Source organism: Cinclus cinclus, unplaced genomic scaffold (assembly GCF_963662255.1).
Source record: "Cinclus cinclus unplaced genomic scaffold, bCinCin1.1 SCAFFOLD_32, whole genome shotgun sequence".
NCBI lineage: Eukaryota > Metazoa > Chordata > Aves > Passeriformes > Cinclidae > Cinclus > Cinclus cinclus.
In genome coordinates, this window is record NW_026912098.1 from 2943935 (window position 1) to 2968514 (window position 24580).

At 51.1% G+C, this 24580-nt stretch overlaps 2 protein-coding genes across 2 annotated transcripts in view; both read left to right on the top strand.

Annotated features, from left to right (window-relative positions):
* The first annotated feature begins 3885 nt into the window (after positions 1-3885).
* LOC134057346 (olfactory receptor 14J1-like) overlaps positions 3886-24580 on the top strand; it is a 37476-nt gene continuing 16781 nt past the window's right edge. Inside the window, exon 1 of the mRNA XM_062514334.1 lies at positions 3886-4367. Within this exon, the coding sequence (XP_062370318.1) occupies positions 3886-4367 (482 nt within the window). The remainder of the gene's footprint in view (positions 4368-24580) is intronic.
* Positions 20786-21742, top strand: LOC134057239 (olfactory receptor 14J1-like). Its single transcript, XM_062514237.1, has one exon. It carries the CDS (start codon positions 20810-20812, stop codon positions 21740-21742), a length of 933 nt encoding a protein of 310 aa, XP_062370221.1. The 5' UTR covers positions 20786-20809.

The following is a 24580-nucleotide window of genomic DNA, read 5'->3' on the forward strand; positions in this document are numbered from 1 at the left end:
TGAATCCTTAGTTCCATGGGGCCCTGTAGTGTCACAATGGACTCCTTGGTTCCATGGTTCCACGAAGTGACACAATCACTTCTTAGCACGACAAGACCCCATAGTGTCACATTGGTTCCTTGCTTCCATGAGGCCTTGCAGTGTCACAATGGACTCCTTGGTTCCATGAGGCTGCCAAGTTTCACAGTGGCCCCTTGGTTCAGTGAGGCCTGTGATGCCTTAAGATTTTAGCCTTTATATTTTTCAGGTCCTCTACTGAATTTGGGCATTCCTCTGAACTCCACACAAAGCGTTAGTTAAAGGTCTTCACATTTTGGTCAGACTAAACATTTCCTCTGAAAATCAAGAACACACTAGAGCCTCAGACTCTGAAAAGTAAAAACAAAAAGGAATTGTGGGGGGGAGCAAACTGGGGGAATATAGCTTTGTAAAGACTAAAACCCCAATGTCATGAACTCTTGATTAAGGTGTCAGTTTACTTTTGAATATCAAGTGTTAATAAGCTCTTAATTAAAGTGTTAGCTTGCTATTGAATATTAAGTTGTAAAATGCTAAATCTTACCTTTTGTTGTCATTGTTAAGTGTTAATATCCCTTGGTAAGTTCAGACGTGTTCTGCTGATCCTGTATTTGTATCCCTTCCCATCACCTGCTCTGTACCTGTGCCCCATTCCATCCGGTATCAGTTCACTGCTCCCAAGAGACTGTGCGCCCAAGGTTATATGCAAATTAGAGACATCCAGCATCCTGCAGAACAAAAGACCCCCAAAGACAATGAGCTGGTGTAAAACTAAAGACTGAAAATAACATTCCTGAGCCAGCAAAACAGTAAAGAACATCAAATCATCAAGCAGAGCTGGTTTCCACCTTGTCACATAACTTTAACAGCACCCATCCAGAATAACACCCCTAGACCACCATCCCACAGGTGTCTTCCTAGGGACTCTTGCGAGGACGGAAGCCCCAGCTCTGCCAAGTGACAGAGCTGTGCATTCGCCTCCTCAGCGTCGTCCAGCAGGTGCAGCAGAGGTGTGTGTGACCCCTCAGGCTCCCCACCCAGAGCTGACCTTTAAAAAAGACCTTTAAAAAGGAGCTTGTCTCCTGGCCTTTTCTAACAGCTTCATTACTGAAGTTGCAATTGGAGGAATAACCTCTGATATTTCAATGTGTCAAAACTTATATCTGTCTGAAAAACTCATGACCATGTTTCATCTTAGTTGAAGACTCTGGGAGGCTTTGCACTACCCAACAGGCATCACCTATAGTGTCACAATAGACTCCATGGTTCCAGAAGGCCCTTCAATGTCAAAACAGACCATTGATGATTCCATGATATCCCACAGTGTCACAATGGCCACTTGGTTCCATTGATGCCCACAGTGTCAATATGGTGCCCTTGGTTCCAAAATGCCCTAAAATGGCACAACGGCCCTTTGGCTTCACAAAACCTCAAATTGTAAAAATGGCCTCCATGGATTCATGAGGCCCTGCTGTGTCACACTGGACCCTCGGCTCCCTGATGCTCCACAGTGTCACAATGCTCTCCTTGGTTCTGCAGTGTGAGAATGTCCCCTTGGTCCCTTGGAGCTCACACTGTCACTCTTGTGCCCTTGGTTCCATGAGGCCCTGCAGTGCCACAATGGTCCTTTAGTTCCACGTGGCCTCCAAGTGTCATCATGGTCTCCATGGTTCCATTGGGCTCTGCAGTGTCACAATGGCCTCCATGGTTCCATGAGGCCCTGAACCGTAACAAAGGTCTCCTTGGTTCCACGGTGTCAGAATGGCCCCTTTGTTCCATGGAGCTCCACACTGTCACTGTGCTCCCCTTGATTCCATCAGGCCCTGCTGTGCTAAAATGGCCCCTTGGTTGAACGGGGCCCTGCAGTGCCACAACAGCCCCTAGGATCCAGCGGGTCCCAAAGAGTCACAATAGTCTCTGTTGTTCCATGACACTCCACAATGTCACAATGGAACTTTGTTTCCATGAAGCCCAAGCAGGCACAAGTGACCCCTTGGTTCCATGAGGCCTGGCACAACCAGAATGGCCCCTTTGTTTCATGGGGTTTGGCCCTTTGCATTCATGAAACACATCCAGGTTTGTGCAGCGTTGGAGACACCTTTCCCTTGTTTGTCCCCACCTGTCTTCAGTGTCACCAATATTCTGCTCTAACTGGAACCTAGGGACACTTTCTCAGTTGTGGCCCTCAGTGGGACCCATTACAACTTTAGAAAACTTTGAACTTTAAATCTCATTCTCAGTTCTTGAGAAGTTTTTTGAACACTCTTTCAGGGTGTAATGTCTGATGTAAACAACACCAAAGCCCTGAGAGGGTCATTAAAGTCCTTGTGCTGTGTCTGTTCTGCTGAGATGAGCCAGGCTCCTGGCACAGAAGGAGCCCATGGAAACCAAGAAGAGCTTCAAAGTGACATTTCGGCTAAGGAGCAGCTCTTCTCCCAGCCCAGCAGGGCTGAGGGCACTGCCTGCAGCCACCCTGGGCACAGCACAGAGGCACAGAGAGCTTCAATCAGTCAGGGCTGGGAAGATGCTCCCAAGTGACTGGGGCAGAGTCACTCCCAGCCCTGGACACAGGAAGCCTCTGGCTGCAGGACAATGCCGCTGCAGCTCCTGCAGGGATCTCCTAAAGCTGGAACATCCCACTGAAAACAAATCTGTAAGTACAACTCAGAGTATGTCCGCTGTAGAGGAGAAGAAGCCAAGAGCTTCAGCTCACTTCCAGGATATTTTCAAGAAGATCTCTATAAAGATGGGGAATTTCCTGAGTTTGTTTCCAAATTCCTTCTCCCGTGAAATGGAAAAGATAAAATATTATAAAATTATTAATTTTGTATCTGAGAGACCTGAATTGTAGCCCTGGGTGCTCTGTAAGTCAATGGTAGTTTTCTAAAGAGGTTTCAGCCACTCTGCCCTTGGACAGCACCAGCATCCCCTGTGCTGGACCCATCAGGCTCAGTCTGACCTGTCCTTTCCCCTTCCTGCAAACAGAACCTGCCCCCAGCCAGTGCCCTGCAAACAGGCAGGGTTCTGTAGGGACAAGGAGAGTGCACAGAGATTTGGGGTGTGTGAGTGCTGGCAGAGGGAAACAACTCCAGGAGGAAAATCTCCAGGAAGCAGAGAGAAGTTCAGGGAAGGAGAGAAAACAAAAACCAAAAATGTTGTGGCAGGGAAAGTTTAGACATCTCCATAGGAAACCCCTCACCCAGTGCAGCCCCTCGGTCTGAAGAAGCCCCCTCCCTCCTGTCCCCCAGCCAAGCCTCTGCCCTCAGGGCTGGGGCTCCAAGGCGTGAAGCCCCTCCTGTGCAGGCAGAGCTGCAGCAGAGCCGTGGGGCAGCTCTGCAGCCCCGGGCCCAGTTCCCTCTCCTCTCATCACTTTGCCCCACAGAAGGTGCTCTGTTATCCCTGCCAGCAGCAGAAATGCTGAGGGTTTCTGACACCTAAAAGAAGTCAGCAAGAAAAATGAACAGTACCTTTTAAAAAAATGTAGAAAATGTTGACAGGTTTTACCATTCCCATTCCTACACAGCAGGAGTGAAGATGATGAGGGGTTCCTGTTCATAGGAAAGGATTTCCACAGAAAATATTGAACAGTAGGTCTGGTCCCTGTCCCCTCCCACCCGTGCAGAGAAGACCTGAATTGACATGAGGACCTGAGATGATGTCCTTCCCATCACTGCAGCTGTGGTCTCCACAAAACACACCTCCCACTCAGCCCTGAGGGAGCATTTCCTGAAAGAGAAAGAGTTTTCTATTTGAAAGCAGGAATGTCTTTGATTTTGGAAATGGCTTTGATTTTGTGTTATACAAGTCCCACCTAACTTATCTCTTACTTCTTGTCCTGTAAAAGATTTTCATGCCAAGAGGGGCCAAATGTCCAACAGCAGCTCCATCAGGCACTTCCTCCTGCTGGCATTGGCAGACACGCGGCAGCTGCAGCTCCTGCACTTCTGCCTCTTCCTGGGCATCTCCCTGGCTGCCCTCCTGGCCAACGGCCTCATCATCAGCGCCGTAGCCTGCGGCCACCACCTGCACACCCCCATGTTCTTCTTCCTGCTCAACCTGGCCCTCACTGACCTGGGCTCCATCTGCACCACTGTCCCCAAAGCCATGCACAATTCCCTCTGGCACACCAACAACATCTCCTACTCTGCATGTGCTGCTCAGGTGTTTTTCTTTGTGTTCTTCATCTCAGCAGAGTTGTCCCTCCTGACCATCATGTGCTACGACCGCTACGTGTCCATCTGCAAACCCCTGCACTACGGGACCCTCCTGGGCAGCAGAGCTTGTGCCCACATGGCAGCAGCTGCCTGGGCCAGTGCCTTTCTCCATGCTCTGCTGCACACAGCCAATACATTTTCCCTGCCCCTGTGCCATGGCAATGCCCTGGGCCAGTTCTTCTGTGAAATCCCACAGATCCTCAAGCTCTCCTGCTCCAAATCCTACCTCAGGGAACTTGGGATCATTGTGCTAAGTGCATTTCTGTATTTTAGTTGTTTTTTGTTCATTGTTTTCTCCTATGTGCAGATCTTCAGGGCTGTGCTGAGAATCCCCTCTGAGCAGGGACGGCACAAAGCCTTTTCCACCTGCCTCCCTCACCTGGCCGTGGCCTCTCTTTTCCTCAGCACTGGGTTTTTTGCCTACTTGAAGTCCCCTTCCATTTCCTCCCCAACCCTGGACCTGTCCCTGTCAGTTCTGTACTCAGTGGTGCCTCCAGCCCTGAACCCCTTCATCTACAGCTTGAGGAACCAGGAGCTCAAAGCTGCAGTGTGGAGATTGCTGGCACGAGGATTTCATAAACATTGAACGGGGGGCCAATTTTCACAAATCACTTGTAATAAAAGTAATTTTGAATACTTCTTGTTAGTTTGGTTGTGGAATTTTCTTCCTTTGTTTTTTTCTATTGTCCACAAAGGAAATTTGTAGATTGTGCAGGTTATAATTTTGTTTCTCTCCACCTTCACAGTGGCCACAGAGTGTGTCAGTGAGTAGCTGTGCTCTAAGTGTCTCTAATGAACTAAAGGATCTCTCTAGCAGCAAAGTTTCCTCCATAGATGCCCATTTTGTTCCCTTCCCTGGAGCTGCAGCAGCAATGTCTGTGTGCAGAGCTGGGGCAGATCAGTGCTGGCACAGCAGCTGTGCCCAGCAGCAGCAGCAGCAGCACTTGGTGTTGCCAGTGCTGCTCCCGTGCCACTGCCCCGCTGCCCTCCTGCCCCTGGTGTTGCTGCAGGGCCTGAGTGCTCTCGGGGCCGGGCACAGCCCTGGGGGTGGCAGTGCCAGGGCTGCAGCAGGGACAGGCCATGGGCACTGCTGGGGCAGCGCTGACACCTCAGGGCAGGGCCTGGGGGCTGGAGGCTCCTTGCCCAGGCTCTCTCCAGAACACCTGGCCAGGCCAACGCTGAGCACAGAAAAGCCCCGGGAGCAGCCCCAGGCTGGCCGTGGGCAGGCTGGGCCCAAACAGCATGGCTGGTGCTCTGCAAGGTCCCTGCAAGGGGAGAGCCTGGCAAGGAGCAGCAGAGCAGGGGCTGATCCATCCCCAGTGCGCTGGACACCCCAGGGCAGCGTCCCAGAGCGTCCTCGTGCACCTGCCAACAACATCCCCCCTCTGCAGCCCTGGCCTCTCCCCCAGCTCACACAGGTGCCCCATCCTTGCAGGCACACACACGGCAGCACTGCCTCAGGAGCCCCTGTTTGCATTGCACAGAGCAGGCGTCAGCACCGCCATGGTGCTGCTGTGGGCAGAGGGACCTGAGGGAGCACAAATGCCATCAGCCCCTGGGGCCAGCAAGGGCTGCGGGACCAGAGGGAAACCACTCAGGTTTGTCGTGGCCTCTGAAGTCAGACAGAAAGTTTGTTCCCATGAGCTGTGACTTTCCTGTCCCATTGCAGACATTGCTGCTCAGAGCCAGGGCTGCCTGGCAGCCACCCCCACACTGCTCTGAGCATTTCCTTTGCTTCATCTTTGCTTTCTTTACTCTTTCCTGATCCAGATTTCTTCCTGTTGCGCTTCCCTGTAACCTCCCCTGCAAACCACCCATCCCTTTCCTCTCTGTCCCTACTCCCCATTTCACTTCCTGAGCTGGCACCATGGGAACGTCCCTTGGGGTGCAGGATCATCCTCCAAGTGCTTCAGGAATGGTCTGCAGGGTCTTGCAGTGCCTGGTGCCGCTCCCTTGCCAGAGGCACCACAGGCCAGGGGGGCACATCTGGGCTGGTGTGTCTGGCTGTGGGGCTCCCTGTTGTGGGCAATGAGGAGGGGCTGGAGAGGCTCTGCAGGACTGACAGGATGGGCTTTGGGGGCTGTGAGGAGAAGCTGAGGGACCTGGGCTGCTGCACCTTCTGAGGAGGAGGCCCAGGGCTCATCCTGAACTGCTCAAGGGGTGGTTTCAGAGAATCACAGAACGAGGAAGGCTGGAAAAGGCCTTGGAGACCATCAAGTCCAACCTGTGCCCTGACACTGCCTTGTCTCCCTGAGCTTCCTTTTGTCCAGGATAAACAATCCCAGTTCTCCCAGCCCCTCCTCACAGGACTTGTATTCTAGACCCCTCACCAGCCTTGTTGCTCTTCGCTGGACACACTCCAGCCCCTCCATGTCCTTCTTAAATTGGGGGGCCCAGAACTGGACACAGCACTCAAGGTGCTGTGCAGAGCACAGGGGAAGAATCACTGCCCTGCTCCTGCTGGCCACACCATTCCTGATCCAGGCCCAGGTGCCAATGGCCTTCTTGGCCACCTGGGCACACTGCTGGCTCATGTCCACTCTGCTGTCCATCACTGCCCCCAGGTCCCTTTCTGCCTGGACCATTTCCAACCACTCTGTCCCCAGCTTGTAGCACTGCAGAGGTTGTTGTGGTCAAAGAGCAGGTCCCCATTCTTGGTCTCGTTAAATGTCACCTTGTTGGATTTGGGCCCTGGATGCAGCCTGTCCAGGTCCCTCTGCAGATCCCTCCTACTCTCTTGCAAATGAACACTGCCAGAAAAACTTGGTGCCACCGCAGTTCTATGAGTCCCTGAAGTCTCACAATTGTCTCCATGATTCCATGAGGCCTCCCAGTGTCACAATTGCCTCTTGGTCTCAAGAGGCACCACAATGTCATACATGTTTCCTTCATTCTAAGAGTCCCTGTCGAGCAGACCTGGCCCCTTGGTTCCAGGGGGCCCTGCAGTGTCACAATGGCCCCATCATTACACGAGGCCCTGCTCTGTCACAATGCTCTGCATGGTTCCACAAGGCCCTGCAGTGTCACAGTGGCCTCTGTGGTTCCACGAGGACCCAGACTGTCACCATGGACTCCTTGATTCCATTTATCCCCACAGTGTCACAATGGCCCCTTGGCTCTATGGTGCCATGTCGTACACAGTGTCACTCCAGTCCTCTCCGTTCCACCAGGCCCCGCAGTGTCACAGTGGCCCCTTGCTTCCCCAGGGCCCTGCAGTGTCACAATCATCCCAGAATCACCAGGGCTGGAAAAGACCTTAGAGAGCATCAAGTCCAACCTGTGACCCAACACCACCTTGTCACCCAGACCATGGCACTCAGTGCCACTTCCAGTCTTTCCTGAAACTCTTCTAGGAATGGTGACGCACCTACCTCTCCACAGCCCATTCCAATGACCTTCCAATCACCAATGTTGTGAAGAATATTTCCTAATGTCCAGCTTAAATCTCCCTTAGTGCAGCTTTAAGGCTGCATCCTCTTCTCATGTCTTTGCTCCCTGGGAGAAGAGCCGGACCCCCACCTGGCTGCTCCCTTCTGTCAGGGATTTGTAGAGAGTGATGAGGTCTCCCTTGAGCCTCTTCTTCTCCAGGATAAACATCCTCAGCTCCATCAGCCACTCCTAAGAGGAGCTGTGTTCAAGACCCCGCACCAGCCTTGTCGCCTTCTCTGGACACACTCCAGCTCCTCCATGTCCTCCCTAAATTGGGGGGCCCAGAACTGGACACAGCACTCAGGGTACTGCCTAAGCAATGCCAAACAAAGGGGAAGGATTACTGCCCTGCTCCTGCTGGACACACCATTCCTGATCCATAGGAATCACTGGAGCTGGATGACGGAAATGGTAGGAAGGGTGTGGGGACAAAGCGTGACTGATTGTCAGCCATGAAGGGTCTTGATTTTCATATCTCTTCAGACTGCACTAGACGGTTCTGGGGGTCAATATTAATTGGACATTGCTGATGTCAACCAAGAAACAGGAAAAGAAAACCTAACAGGACAAAATACTTCTCTCTGCATTGTTGTCAATATGGTATATTCTCTTGGAATACAGTTCTGAAACGCATCTAATTAATAACAGAGGATTTGATAACTTCACTTATTCCCACTTATTCATTATACTTTTTTTCTTTATTTGTTTTGAACAAATGTTTATGAACTTTTGTGTCTGAAGTTCTGAACTCCATAAAAAAGAGGCTTCTGGAGTAGTAAAATTCTTCAGCAACCTCTAAATCATTGAGGATCCATCCTCATCAGAGCAGGAATGAGCAGAAATGAGCCCAGCTTTGTGGCTGCCCCAGCTTTGGGATGGGCCCTGGGCCTGGAGCAGGAGCAGCTCTGGAGGGCCCCAAGGCCGGGGCTGTTGTGCTGGCCTGGGCAGATGGGATGGCAGGAGGGGCTGCAGAGCTCTCAGGAGCTCAGGGAGAGGGCAGCAGGGCACACAGGGAGCCTCCTTTGGCCTTGGCCAAGCACCTTCCCCCATGGCCGGGGCTCAGTCCTCTCTGGGCTGCACTTGCTCACCCAATGGTGATGGCAGCAGCTCGGGCACTCGCAGTGTGGTCAAACCCACACACGATACAGGGGATGCCAATAGCAGTGCTGTGGGAGCTCCGCTGTCAATGCAGCAGGGTGGCAAGGAAAGGATAGGGGTCCTGGATATCAACCATCCCTCCCTCGGCTTCCTGCACTTCCTGCCTCTCCTCCCATGCTGCATTCCTGAGGGTGCACGCACTCTTCTTGCTGCTTCCCTGGTGGGTGGTGCCCACGGCATCTCTGCTGGGCTCTCATGGCTGTGTCCAGTGCATGGCTCTGAGCCCCTTCTCTTTCTGCTGGGGAAAATCACGTTCCCATATCTCCAGCCGCTTCTTCTTTTTATAAGAGTCTTCTATTTTCAAGGATCCCCAGCAGGTTTTTCCATTCACAAGGTCCAGACCTCCACAGATCTCAGCTGCTGGCAACTCTTCCCAGTCACCTTCCCCTGCTGGGGTTCCATCTCCACCGCTGTCCCCATGGTCGGGTTATTGCTGATCACTCATGGCAGTGGAGACAGAAGGGATGACACAAAACTTCATGTTCATGTGACAGTAATTACTAACATTTCAGTTATAAAATTACAGTCAGGATTAATTATATCTGTAAGGCCTCAAGGCCAGCTGTTAGCCACTACACACAGCCACTGAGCAAAGCCACTGACCAGCCCCAATCACCACTCCTCACAGCTCACAGACCACCTCCACTGACCACACCAACAACTGACCACACTGCACTGGCCACCCCATTTACCACACCCACTGACCACCCTCTCACTGCCCAAAGCCACTCACGACCCCCCAGCAACCAACTGACCACACCCAATGACTACCCAAATGATCACACCCCAATGACCACACCCAAATGACCACACCAGTGACCACAGCCCACACCAGTGACCACCCCCAGAGACCTTCCAACTGCCCACACCCACTGCCCACACACAGTGATCACACCCACTGGCCACAGCCCAAAGAACTCCCAGCTGACCATACCCCAGCTAACAGCCCCCAACCATAACCACTGATCACACCCACTGACCACACCCATATCCAAAAAACCAATGCCCACACCCCACTGACCACACCCACTGACCACACCCCAATGACCCCTAAACTGACCATACCCCTACTGAACAGCTCCATTGACCTTAGCCAGTGACCACAGCCACTGACCACACCCATATCAAGAAACCAATGTCCACACTCACTGACCACACCCCAATAACCACATCCAGTGACCACTCCCCCTTGACCAAACCCCACTGGCCACACCCCTTGACCACACCCAAAAGACCTCCCAACTGATGATACACCCAGGGACCACACCCACAACCCCCATCCACTCCCCACACCCACTGACCAAACCCCAATGACCAACCCAATGACCACCCCCTCTGACCACACCACACTGACCATGTCCAATGACCACACCCACTGACCATAACCACTGACCACACCCAGTGAACACACCTATTGCCAAGACACCAATGCCCCCACCCCACTGACCACACTCACTGACCACAGCCCACCAAATTCTGCCACGGACCACCCCCACTACCCACATCTACTGACCACATCCAACTGACCACACCCACTGACCACAACCACAGTCCACACCTAATGACTGCAGAAACTGACCACACCCCAATGACCCCCAAACTGACCATACCCCCACTGACCACCTGCACTGACCAGAATCACTGACACCCACACTGACCACACTCACTGACTCCATCCATACCAAAAAAACAGTGCCCATATCCTAATGACCACCGCAACTGGCTGCACCCACTGACCTCCCCCAATGACCACATCCACTGCCCACACAGACCGCACCAAGAGACCACCCCTCACTGACCACATCCCAATGACCACACCCACTGACCACACCCCACTGACCACACCTGTAGCCTTGTGAAGCCATATGTTCAGTGACTGAATTGTCTGTAAAGGCATCTTCCTTATCAGTCACCATGGACTCCTGAGTTCTGTGAGGAGACACGTTCCCACACAGTCACAATGGCCCCTTGGTTCCATGAGGATCCATAGTGTCTCCATGGTGTCCTTGGATCTGCTGCTGCCCCTGTCACAACTGACTCATGGTTCCATGAGGTTCCACAGTGTCACCATGGTCACTGTCAGAGGCTGGATGAGATCCATGTCCCCAGACACCTCGGGATGAGCTGTCAGTCAGTCCCACAGTGGGCTGGTGCTGACCCAGGCTCTCATTGCCCGAGCCATCCCAAGTCCCACATGGGGGGAGGCCCACAAAGGGCCAGGGGCTGAGAACACAGAGCAGGAGCTCATCCCATGGTCTGTACCCTGCCTTCTCCTGGGGTCTGTGTCTCACCCACACTGGAACCCTAGGAGTTGGTAGCCATGTGTGTGTGTCTTTCTAGAGAGCTTCTGTCCTTCGGTCTCTCTCTCTTTCCTCTAATTCTAATGTTCTTTATATGGAACAGTTTGGCTACCTCATCAAATTAAGTATTTAGAGGTTTCTAGATTAAAAAGGCAAAGTTAATGAAGTTACTGTTATGATAAGACCTTTATTTTGGCTTGGATGCTATATTAAACCCTTTTCCAAAGTTCCTTGATACTCTATATTTTGTAAGTAAAATTTTGTGTCATTTTGAGCTCTTGAAAATATCTGGCTGGGGTTGCTCTTGTGCACCAAGCTTGAGTAAAGGAACCTTTGGTTACCCCCAGCATTTCATTGCTCTGGGGTGTTACAGCCCTGCAGGCTCACCATGGCCTCTTGTTTCCATGAGGCCCCACAGTGTCACCCTGTGCCTTGGTTCCATGAGCATGTGGAGTGTCCCACAGGCTGATGCCATTTGTCCTTGCTGCCCCTGCCATCCCACTGCCCCAGCAACAGCCCCGAGCCACCCGTGAGGGACAGGCCCTGCTGTCCCAGGCCTGGGCTCAGCCTTGGCCTTTCTGCTTCCTCCAGCCAGCCCAGGCCTTGCTCAGCATTGCAGTTCCCTGCTCACAGCCTTTGGCTCCTGCAATCCTGCCCTCAAGGATCTGCTCTCCCCAGGCCCTGGGGAGCCTTGGGCACTCCCTGCCCTCACTCATGGCGGCCACTGATGCTCCAAGGCACTTGCAGTTTTGCTGCTGACTCCTGCAGCAGCTTCTTCAACCTTCTCTCAGTGCCTCTCATAAAACATACTAGAAAAAGACTCCTTAACACTCATTTGGGTTTAGAGAGGGCTGGGGATGTCAGGGGATGACACATAACCCTCTGTGGACATGTGATTCTAAAAGCGTGTTGCACGTATGCATTTGCTCCATTTGATTGACAGCTCATCCCAAGGTGTCTCGGGACATGGATCTCATCCAGCCTCTTACAGTGACCATGGTGACACTGCAGAACCTCATGGAACCATGGGTCAGTTGTGACAAGGGCAGCAGCAGATCCAAGGTCACCATGGAGACACTATGGATCCTCATGGAACCAAAGAGACCATTGTGACACTCTGGTGCCTCATGGAATCAGGGGGATGCTTGTGATACACAGGAGTCCTATGGAACCAAGAATTAAAGATGAAGCTGTAGGGCCATAGAACCAAGGAGCTGTTGTGAAACTGAAACGGGGGGAATTAAAATTTAAATTAAAGAGTTAAGGGTAAAAATACAGGAGGATGCTTTAACTAGAAGGAGGATGACAAGATTCTATGAATGCTTCACATTCTTTGTCTTTGAAGGAACTGGAGAAGAGAGCAAGGCTACAAGATAAGATACAGAAGCAAGAATGTGCAAACAGTGTGAAAGAGCAAGGCCCCTTCGAGATAAGGGGGATTCTTCAGACCCCTGAGCCAGAAAAACTGGTATCAAGGTCTGGAAAGAGATCAAATACTAATTTTCCTGCGCAAAGAAGGCAAGGTGAAAAGTTCAGCTGAGAGGAAGACTGTTTACTTCATCCCAAGGACCCCTAGATGACCACCTGAGTGACCAACAAGGAGCAGTGCGCAGTCACAAAGATGCTTAGAGCTAATATTAATACAAAGCAGGGACAGGCAGAGTTAGGAAATGAATATGTATGAGGTGTATTGTGCAATCCCAGTTTGTAGAGAATGAAAGGAGAGGCGCAGGTCACTGAAGCTGTGCATGTTTTTGGAGGAGCTATCCCTCATGTACCTCAGTACTAAATAAAATACATACCTCTAACCTATCTTGTGGGTTATACAGTTTTTCTGCACATCACTTTGGGTGACCCTGCTGCCCCCCTGGGATTTTGGGGTACCCTCCCTGCCCATTCCAGAACTGGAGCTTGTGCAGAACACCGTCTTCATCAACCCCACAGAACAAAGCACCTGAGTATACCTGCACTGCATCCTCTCCTGAGATCACTTGGGGCTCCCTCCCACCCCGGGGGCTCTCACCTGGAGTTTGGGGGTATCCCCTGAATGTTGGGGGTGCCCCTGACACCCCCCCTCTCCCCCCCCCACTGCCAAGGGTCATCTGTGTCCAAGCTGACCAGGAGGACACAACCAGGTCCATCATCCTCTCCAGGCCCATCAGGGTGAGTCAGGATGCTTGGGTGCCACAAACATCACCTGGATAGGCCCCAGAAATCACCTGGCTACACCTGAGTACCACCAAAACCCACCTAGGTGCCCCAAAAATCAGCTGGATACACCTTGGTACCCCTTGGACACCTGGATCACCTAAAATCTCTTGGGCCCCCTAAAACTGGCATCCCAAAAATCCTCATTGCTTTGACTGGGTAGACCTAGTGTCGCTAAAATTCCCTATGACTTTATTGGCTACATCTGATATCCCTAAATTCTGATGGATTTCAATGGGGCCCACTTTATCCCCATTTATCTCTACCAATCCCTACCAGTGGTGCCACTTTTGCCCCAGTACGCCCAGGAACTCCAGTGGACCTCTTAGACACTCCCAGTACTCCCAGTTAAGCCAGTAATCCTTCCCAATCAAGCTCTATTAATGGATAGACTCGGTGTCCCAAAATTCCCAAATGATTTCAATGAGGAAGACCTGGTGTTCCTCAATATCCATTGACTTCAAATCACAGACCCCATGTCCCAAAATTTTTTGGTGCTAAAAATCCCAAATTTGGGCTCAGAATTTCCAGATTTTGGGCTGAAAATGGAGATTTTTGGGCTTACCTGGAGGAACAGCTCCAGCACAGGCTGCAGCTGTGGGATCAGGGATCCGGGAGTAGCTTTCAGGAATTCATCCAGGACTTCCAGATCATCAGCACCACTTTCCTGGAGCAGAAATTCCCAGAATTCAGCCCATGATTTCTCTGTAATTTACCCATATTTCTCCATTTGAGCTCCAATTGTCTGCAAAATCACCATTGATTTTAACTGGTAGACCGGGTTTCCCTAAACCCTCATTGACTTCAATGGGGTAGACCTGGTGAGCCTACATCCCTATTGATTTTAAAGAGTATTCCAGATGTTTAGAAAATACCAATCAGGAGATTAATATTACAAAGGACAGGGCAACTGAGAGACATCGTAAAAGGTGGTTTATGGGTTGATTGCATCCATCTCATTGAATGCTGAGATATTAAATGTAACACATCCAAGGCCATAATATCAGAGGATGCCCAATTCTCAGTTACAATGCCTTATGTCAGTTTTTTGGCCAATACAATACCTCTACAAGTTTGCTAGCATCTTTTTACACCAATCATTAATTGCTTTGCTTCCCATGGCTCTGCCACAATGCGTCATTTCTCAACCAATCATATAACATATCACAAACTTTAACTTGTACATCTTTAACTTCTAACTAAATTTATAATAGATTCCATTCCTAAATTTTAAAATATTTTACTATCTTACCTAACATACTGCTTTGCTCACATAATAGATATCTCTGTTTGCTTAAAACATATTTCTATGTAAACTATAGACTTATATTCTTGTTTTATGTCGATTTTAATTTTTATGCTCTAACTCTCCAATTCTTCTTCAAGGTCTTAGGTCAAACCTTGGATCCATCTCCATCTCTCAGCCTGTATGCACAAGGCCCTGGGAGCTCTCCATGCCTGCATTTCCCACACCACCTGTCATCTCTGCCTCCAATTTCCTGCTCTAGCTGGAACCTGGGGACACTTTCTCAGTTGTGTCCCTCAGTGGAACCCATGAACGATATCAGAATCTTTGGAGTTTGATTATGACTGAATTCTTGAGAGGTTTCCTATCAAACCACAGTTCTGCCTTGATGTCCCTCTGTTGTGGTACAGTTCATCAGGAAGGATTTCAACTCCAGTTATGGAGAAATATGTCAAAGACCTTCTTAGAAATCTCCATTCCTATTTTCAAGGCTGCATTTCAATACAGTTCTCTCTAGAGCAGAGGTGATCACAGCATTGTGTGATTGATATGTGTGAGAAATGGATTTGTAAAGGATTCTCAAAGTGTGACTGAAAGCTCCCACAGTCTTGTACATGTGTATGCAAACTCTGAGATAAGGTGTGCTGACTTAGAAAGGCCATGGAATAGAAAAGACATTGAAGAGAGAGAGATTGAACTAGAAACAAGTCTCAAATGATGGGCTTGCAAAAAGACCAGATATTTTGGAGAATTAGAACTGTGAAAGATGCATTGTGGCAAGACTACACGGGATAAAATAATAGGTGATTGGTGTTAGAAATATTAGCACCACAGATTGCCTATAGCCAGTAGGCTGAAAAATATTTATAAGTTCTTGTAACCAGGAAACAAGTTGGCTTCTGATTGACTGGCATTTACTTCTACATTACTTTTGTTTCACTCTTTACAAGACTGGTAATGTAATAATATCTTGCAAAAAAATGCCTCACAGTTGTCCCGTCTCTGTAGAGCTTGGAGATTTCAACAGTGCTGAGTCCCTGGACATCAGTCCCTGAGAGGGAGCTGAAAGAAAACTTGTCAAGAGCTCAAAGTCATATTCAAACTCCAAAGTTTCTTGAAGTTTTAATGGATGCCACTGAGGGACCCCACTAAGTGTCCCAGGTTCCAGTTAGAGCAGAACACTGGTGGCACAGTGATGACAGGAGGGGACAAACAAGGGAAAGGTGTCTGTGATGCTGAGCAAACCTGGATGTGTCTCAGCAATGCCAAGGGCCAAGGGCTGAGCCCCAGCCCCTGGCAAGGCAGATCCTGTCCCTCCCTCCTTGCTCAGGGCTCTTCCCGGGGCACTGGGTTCTGGGGATGTGCAATGCCAAGGGCAGCACCATGGGGCGGCCCCTGCCAGGCTGCTGAGCAGGGACAAGGAGGCAATGAGGCCCCAGCCCTGCCATGGGATGGAAATTCCTTTCTCCTCGTGTCCTGTCTGTGCTCTCCTCTGCTCTCTTCAGTCTCCACTCCTCTGGGCACAAAGCTCCTTTTTCCCTATATAGTGGTCATTTTCTTGTAGCCTCCAAACACTACCTTGGGAGATTTTTGGGCCCTCTCAACCCTGTTGGCAAATTAAAACATTCTTCTCATGATCTAAAAAAAATCACCAGAGGACAAGGCAGCCAAGCATTTGTGTCCTTGATACTTTTGTCTGGGCACAATTCTTGGATAGAGCCTACATCCAAAAAGGATTGTCACCATTTAATTTACAAAAATACATAACTTGTTCTGTCTCAACATCAGGGGTTAATCCTCCCATTACAATTTCTGGTAATGAAACCATATTGCCCCAGTTCTCTCCCCCAACTTTGCTTTTATTTGTATTTTCAGAGGCTGTAGGGTGTCCTTGAGTTTCATGCCTGGAGGAATTGTTTTTCCAGACCAAAATGTGAAAATGATAAATTAGCACTTTATATGGAGTTTACATATATTCACTGATGCAGTACAGGATATGAAAAATATCAAGGCTAAAACCTTAAGGCATCACAGTTGTCACTGAACCAAGGGGCCACTGTGACACTTTGCAGCCCCACGAAACCAAGGAGTCCATTGTGACACTGCAGGGCCCCATGGAAGTAAGGATTAATGGAACAGTGTGGGACACCATGGAACCAAAGGTCCATTGTGACACTGGGGCCTCATGGAATCCTGGAGGCCATGAGGACACTTTGAGGCCTCGTTGAATCGAGGGGCTCTGAAGGGATTCATGGAACCAAGGAGACCCTTGTGACACTGTGAGTCCCCATGGAACCAAGGGTTCATTTTGGTGGCACAAGGCACCAAGGAGACCCCTGTGACACTGCAAGGCCACATGGGAGCAAAGAACCACTGTGACACTGTGGAACCTCTTGGAAACAAGAGGCCAGTGTGACACAGCTGGGCCTCATGGAACCAAGGATCCAATATGACACAGCCATTGTGACACTGCAGGGCCCTGTGGATCCAAGGGAACAGGGAACAGGTCAGGTTGGATTGGCCTGACTGCTCCAACTGCCCTTGGCATGTCAAGGGTCTCTTCTCATGTTGCCCTGAAACACTGGGGCTCTGGGATTTCCTTCAAATGGAAAAGGACTGTCCTTCCCATTCAAGAATCCATGGCCAAAATGAGATTCCCCTTCCAAAATTCCCAATATCCAGGGATTGCTCCCATACAAAAGCTGCCATTACCAACAAGTCTGGCTGCCCTTGTCTTCCTTAGAGCCAGCTCTCACCTTCCTTCAAACCCTGGGGCTCGGTGCTTTCCTTCCTAAGGAAAAGAACCATCCCTCCTGTACAAGCACCCAAGGCCAAAATGGGAACTTTTCCTCCCAGATTCCTATCCTCAAGGATTTCTCCCACAAAATGCTGCTAGCACAGATAGGTCTGTCTGGTCCTGGCCTCTGCTGACTGCAGTTTATCAGCCCCTGAAACACTGGGGCTCTGTGGTTTCCTTTCTGTGCAGACCATTGTGATACTGAGGGCCCCATGGAATCATGGAGACAAATGTGACACTTTCAGGAGTTGTGAAATGACACTTTGTGACACCATCAAAACCCCTTGGAACCAAGTTCATCACTGTGGCACTGCTGGGCTGCATGGTGCCAAGGGGCCGGTGTGAAGCAGCAGGGCTGTGTGGAACCAAGAGGCCATTGTTGCATTACAGGGCCTCGTGCAGCCAAAGGGGCACTGTGATCCTGCAGGGCACCGTGGATCCATGGAGAACACTGTGGCATTGCAAGGCCCCATGGAATCATGGAGACCGTTGTGACACTGTGGGGCCCCATGGAACCAAGGGGACATGGAACAGCTCTGGCTGGGCCTCCTGGGGGCCACCTGGCCGGTCTGGCTGATCCTGGCATGTTGAGAGCTGCCTCTCATCAGCCCCTGGAACACTGGGGCTCTGGGCTTTCCTTTTGATGTGAAAGAACCATCCACCTTTCCAGGTGCGCAAGGATAGAATTGGCACTGCCCATAAAAAGTTCTCCATAGACAAGGGTTGCTCCCAGCCAAAATCTGCCAGGACAGACAGCTCAGGCTAGCCTTGGCCTCCTGAGGGTGTCTCTCATCTACCACCACACACTGGGACTCAGTGCTTTCCTTCCAGTGGAAAAGAACTGCCCTCCTTACCAAGCTGCCAATGCCCAAATCTGGGATTCCACCTCCAAAATTGCATCTGTCCAAGAACTGGGTCCAGACAAAAGTAGCCAGGACAGACAGGTTCTCTGGTGATTTCCTTAGAGCAGAATGTTTTCATTTGCCAACACCTTGGAGAGGGCCCAGAGATCACCAGGCAGCAACTGACAGAACAAGAGGACACAGCCTCAAATTGTGTCTAGGGAAAATTTGGCTGGATACTAGGAAAAACGTTTTTGACGGAAACAGTGATAAAAGTACTGGAATGATCGGCCCGGTGAGGTGGTGGAGTCACCATCCATGGATGTGTTAAAACAAAGACTGGATGTGGCAATTTGGGCCATGGTCAAGTTGAGGTGTTAGGGCATGGGTTGGATTTGATGTTCTTGAAGGTCTCTTCCAACTTTCTCAATTTGTGAAATCTCTAAATTCTGTGAATTCTGTGAATCTCAAAATTTTGGGTTTGGAGGCAGCAAGAACATGACCTCTGTATCAGGACAAAACAGCTCTGTGTTTAGTGGAGAGGAGACAGGGGACAGAAGAAGAGAGTGGTTCAAGGGAGGTTTCATAGATGGAGGATCCTTTAGACATAGCTGAAAACAGGCTGAGAAAGAAAGAATTAATGCCAAGAGCAGATAGGATGGTCCAGACTGGACCCAAGGTTAAAGAAATTTCTCTCCCAGGGCAGGGCTGTGGCGCAGCACATCCCCCAGAAGGAATCTGGAGCAGCCCAAGGCTTTGTGTGTGCAGGCAGAGGCAGGCAGGACGCAGAGCTGTCAGCAAAGGAAGGGGCCAGCCAGGTGGGGCAGCCGGGGGATGAGGACAGCCTGCAGGGACAGAGGGGCAGGGCATGGACACCGTAGGACAGCCTGGGCTGCAGAGGGCACAGGGATGGGCAGCAGCTGAAAGGCCCTGCCAGAGCCAAGTGCTGCAGCACTTTGGCCATGGCTGCTGGCCCTGGGCCCTTGGCCAGCAGGGGACAAGTGAGCCTTGCTGTGCTGGGGCCTCATTGCCTCCTTGTCCCTGCTCAGCAGCCTGACAGGGGCCGCCCCATGGTGCTGCCCTTGGCATTGCACATCCCCAGAGCCCAGTGCCCCGGGAAGAGCCCTGAGCAAGGAGGGAGGGACAGGATCTGCCTTGCCAGGGGCTGGGGCTCAGCCCTTGGCCCTTGGCATTGCTGAGACACATCCAGGTTTGCTCAGCATCACAGACACCTTTCCCTTGTCTTTGTCCCCTCCTGTCATCACAGCTACCAGTGTTCTGCTCTAACTGGAACATGGGGACAATTTCACAGTCATATCCCTCATTGGAATCCATTAAAAGTCAAAAAATCTTCCAACTTTAAATCTCACTTTAAGTTTTGAGAAGTATTTTTTGTAAAACAATTTCTCAGGGACTGTGTCTTATTTAAAGAAGAACAAACGACTAATAGGGTAATTAAAGTCACTGTGCTGTGTCTCCAGGCACAGAGGCAGCTCCTGGCAACCAAGAAGACTTTCAAAAAGACAATTCTGCTGAGGAGGAGCTCTTCTCCCAGCCCAGAAGGTCTGAGGGCACTGCCTGCACACACCCCAGGCACAGCACAGAGGCACAGAGAGCTTCAATCAATCAGGGCTGGGAAGAAGCTCACAAGTGCCTGGGGCAGAATCACTCCCAGCCCTGGACACAGGAAGCCTCTGGCTGCAGGACAATGCAGCTGCAGCTCCTGCAGGGATCTACTAAAGCTGCAACATCCCAATGCCCACAGACTCTGTGAGTACATTCTCTGATTCTCTCTCCTGTAGAGCAGCCAGGGGTGCCCAGGGCTGTCCTGCAGAGCAGGGTCCTGCAGCCCAGGGTGCTGTGCTGGGCAGGGACTCTGCTGCCTGCCAGGGACAGCTCTCAGCCAGCCCTGGGAGCTGCTGACAGCACTGGGGGACAAGGTCTGGGTGGAGGGAGACAGCTGGTGAGACTTGGAAGTGTTCTCCTTGAGTGGTGAGGATGGTGCATTGATCAGGACTGATCCCAGCATGATATTTATCTACAGAACATTTCCAAATAGATTATACAGGGAGCACAGCAAGTCAGGGGCTGCATAAAAGGGAAAATCCTGATTTTATAATCTACTGCTCAGGTTCACCTAGATAAAAAATTGAACTTTGATATTCATATCTCTATTCAGGTTGAGAACAATAAAAACAGTTTCTCTCAGGTCTGAATAAACAAGGCAAAGAAAGAAATCAGCACAGGGCCCCTTACAGGCATCATCAGTGTGACTTTTCCAGCCTCCTCAGGGTTACTCTGCCATTGCCATCAGAGCCTGCAGAGGCAGAGCTGGCCCTGGCAGTGCCCTGTGCTGGGAGGGGTCTGCAGGGCAGAGCTGAGCCCCCAGGGCTGGGCTGGGCTCTGGCAGCACTGGCAGGGCCCAGCCCTGGGCACAGGGAAGCAGCAGCTGGCAGGGAGAGCTCCAGGCAGCAGAGCCCTGGGCAGGCAGTGGGGGGAAAGTGACACCAAGCTGGGCTGGGATATTTCAAGTCATCTCCAAATCAAACTATTCCATGATTACTGTTCTTACAGATCCCCATGCCAAGACACCAAAAATGTCCAACAGCAGCTCCATCAGGCACTTCCTCCTGCTGGCATTGGCAGACACGCGGCAGCTGCAGCTCCTGCACTTCTGCCTCTTCCTGGGCATCTCCCTGGCTGCCCTCCTGGCCAACGGCCTCATCATCAGCGCCGTAGCCTGCGGCCACCACCTGCACACCCCCATGTTCTTCTTCCTGCTCAACCTGGCCCTCACTGACCTGGGCTCCATCTGCACCACTGTCCCCAAAGCCATGCACAATTCCCTCTGGCACACCAACAACATCTCCTACTCTTCATGTGCTGCTCAGGTGTTTTTCTTTATGTTCTTCATGTCAGCAGAGTTGTCCCTCCTGACCATCATGAGCTACGACCGCTACGTGTCCATCTGCAAACCCCTGCACTACGGGACCCTCCTGGGCAGCAGAGCTTGTGCCCACATGGCAGCAGCTGCCTGGGCCAGTGCCTTTCTCTATTCCCTGCTGCACACAGCCAATACATTTTCCCTGCCCCTGTGCCATGGCAATGCCCTGGGCCAGTTCTTCTGTGAGGTGCCCCAGATCCTCAAACTCTCCTGCTCACACTCCTACCTCAGGGAACTTGGGCTCATTGCTGTAAGTAGTTGTTTGGTATTTGGTTGTTTTGTGTTCATTGTTTTCTCCTATGTGCAGATCTTCAGGGCTGTGCTGAGGATCCCCTCTGAGCAGGAAAGACATAAAGCCTTTTCCACCTGCCTCCCTCACCTGGCCGTGGTCTCTCTGTTCATCTGCACAGCAGTGTTTGCCTACCTGAAGCCCCCCTCCATCTCCTCCCCATCCCTGGATCTGTCCCTGTCAGTTCTGTACTCAGTGGTGCCGCCAGCTCTGAACCCCCTCATCTACAGCCTGAGGAACCAGGAGCTCAAGGCTGCAGTGTGGACACTGATGACTGTACAATTTAAGAAGCATTAAAGTTGTAGCAAATGTCTGCATAGCTCATGTTATAAAAGTAATCTTTGCTAGTTCTCTTTGGATTTTTTTTCCCTGTTTTTTATCTGTGTTTTCAGTTTTTAATATTGTCTATAAAACAAGCCCATTGTTTCTGCCATCTCTCCTTTTTTCCTCTCCACATTTACTGTGACACACAGATTGTGTCAATGCAGAGCTGTGCTCTTGATCATTTTAAATGAAATAAAGGATATGCAAAAAGTCTTTTCATGGCAGATGCTCCTTGTATTCCTTTTTCTGGAGCAGAAGCAGCAATGTCTGTGTGCAGAGCTGGGGACAGATCAGTGATGGCACAGCTGGCCACACCATTCCCAATCCAGGCCAGGTGCCAGGGGCCCACCTGGGCACACTGCTGGCTCATGTCCACCCTGCTGTCCATCACTGCCCCCAGGTCCCTTTCTGCCTGGCCCCTCTCCAGCCACTCTGTCCCCAGCCTGGAGCACTGCAGGGGTTGGTGTGGTCAAGGTGCAGGACCCAGCTCTTGGTCTTGTTAAACCTCACCCTGTTGGATTTGGGCCCTGGATCCAGCCTGTCCAGGTCCCTCTGCAGAGCTCTCCTACCCTCCAGCACATCCACACTCACACCCAGCTTGGTGCCATCTGCACATTTGCTTATGCTGCACTCAATTCCCTACTCTGGATCATAAATAAATATGTTAAACAGGACTGGGCCCAAACTGATCCTGGGGGGACACAACTGCAAACATGCTGGATGTGGAACCATTCCACATAAACCTCTGGGTCCAGATGTGCAGTCATTTCTTATTCCAGGCAAGGAGAATGAGGGGAGATCACAAAGGACATGTGGAAAACCTTTGTTCCCATGGACTCACACAAGTTCTGAGATTCTGCCCTGTCTCTGTCCTTTGGGATTTTCAAATTCTGACCAAATCAAGGCTTGGACCACTTGGTCTGACCCCGTTTCTGACAGCTTGGGCAGCAGATTTGCTGACGTCCCTTCCAACCTCAGCTTCCTGACGATCCCTGGACAATGCTGCTCCCAATTTTGAAATGGGTCAGAGCAGATATTTATGGGACATGAGCCCTCTGGAACTATAGGCAACCTGATGCTTGCAAGGTGCACGAGCACATCTCACTAGCTGGGGCATTTGAGTACTTGAAGAAATCTCCAAGTTTTCCCACCAGGAGAGAACAGAAATTTCCTGGATGTGTACTGATGGCAGGAGAAGAAATCCTGCCCTTCCCCTCTACCTGTTTTACCACTATGCTGTCTATTATTTCATGTCCCTCTCCATTTGGATGTTTCCACCACTCCTGTTTAAATGGCCATGTCTAAGGACATCTCCTCACTAGACCATATTTTTCTATGGCTTTCCCACTGCTCCCAGATTTCCTCCTCCAGTTGTTCTCTGGTCATGCCACATAAGTGAATATCCTAATTGTGCTTGCATTTATCATAGAATCACCCTTTCTAATGAATTTATCTCAAACTGTTCCTCTATGTCCCTTGGAAATGACAAGTGCCACACCTTCAGCCCATGGGGGAGAAAAGGGCTCTGAATTGCCCACCCCTGGCACAGAAACCCTGTTCCCAGGGTGCTTCAGACACAGAATTCGTACAGAGGACTCCAGAAAGCTGAGAGTCAGCTCTGCCTCCTCCATGTTCTGTGTCCTAAAGCTGCCTGAGAGAAGAAATTGAGACTCAGCTCCAGCAGCACAATCCCTGCTGGCCCAGGGCACAGTGCCAGGAAAGTCTTTGTGTGCTGAGCCTTTGCTCCAGCCAAGAAAAGCTCCCACCACAGGGTCACCTTTCCTGCTCCTCAGCCTGACCCCTCGAGTGCCCCAGCAGCAGGAAATGGAGGGATCTGGGCAGCACCAATGTTGGCAAATGTCAGACTTGGGCTCTGCCATGGCCAGCAATCTGCTGCATCTGGAGTCCTGGCACCCACAAATTACCAGAGCTGGGCAGTGCTGGTGCCTGGAAATGGCCAGATTTTGGCTATTTGGGCATGAAAATTGCTAGACATGGGGTGTGATGACACTGGGAAATTTTGGGATCGGGGCAGTGGAGGAGCCAGAAAACACCACATTTCAGGCTCCAGCTGCTGGTAAGGACCAGATCCAGGATCCTGGGATCAGGACTGCCCCTTCCCTTCCCTTCCCTTCCCTTCCCTTCCCTTCCCTTCCCTTCCCTTCCCTTCCCTTCCCTTCCCTTCCCTTCCCTTCCCTTCCCTTCCCTTCCCTTCCCTTCCCTTCCCTTCCCTTCCCTTCCCTTCCCTTCCCTTCCCTTCCCTTCCCTTCCCTTCCCTTCCCTTCCCTTCCCTTCCCTTCCCTTCCCTTCCCTTCCCTTCCCTTCCCTTCCCTTCCCTTCCCTTCCCTTCCCTTCCCTTCCCTTCCCTTCCCTTCCCTTCCCTTCCCTTCCCTTCCCTTCCCTTCCCTTCCCTTCCCTTCCCTTCCCTTCCCTTCCCTTCCACCCTCCATCACTGACCAGGCTCCCTAGGGAATGCTCACAGCTGCCAAGCTGCCACAGCTCCAGGAGCCTTTGGACACCTCTCCCAGGGATGCACAGCCTCACCTTGTTGGGCTGTGTGTGCAGGGACGGGGCCTGGACTCCAGGACCCTGCTGGGTCCCTCCCAGATCAGCCCCTCTTTCCATCCTCACCCTTTGACTCAGCCTTTGTGTCCCCAGGAGGCACTGGGAGAGCTCTTGGGGCCGCACCAGCAGCAGGGCAGCCCCAACTTTCCCCTCTCTAGGACGCCACAACTGTGGAAGCCACAGCATTCCCCTGTGTGTGATGACACAACCTTGTCAGCCCCAACATTCCATCCCTGGAGACGCTCC

Coding starts and splice junctions, on each gene's coding strand:
- LOC134057239 (XM_062514237.1), top strand. CDS start 20,810: ATGTCCAACAGCAGCTCCATCAGGCACTTCCTCCTGCTGGCATTGGCA.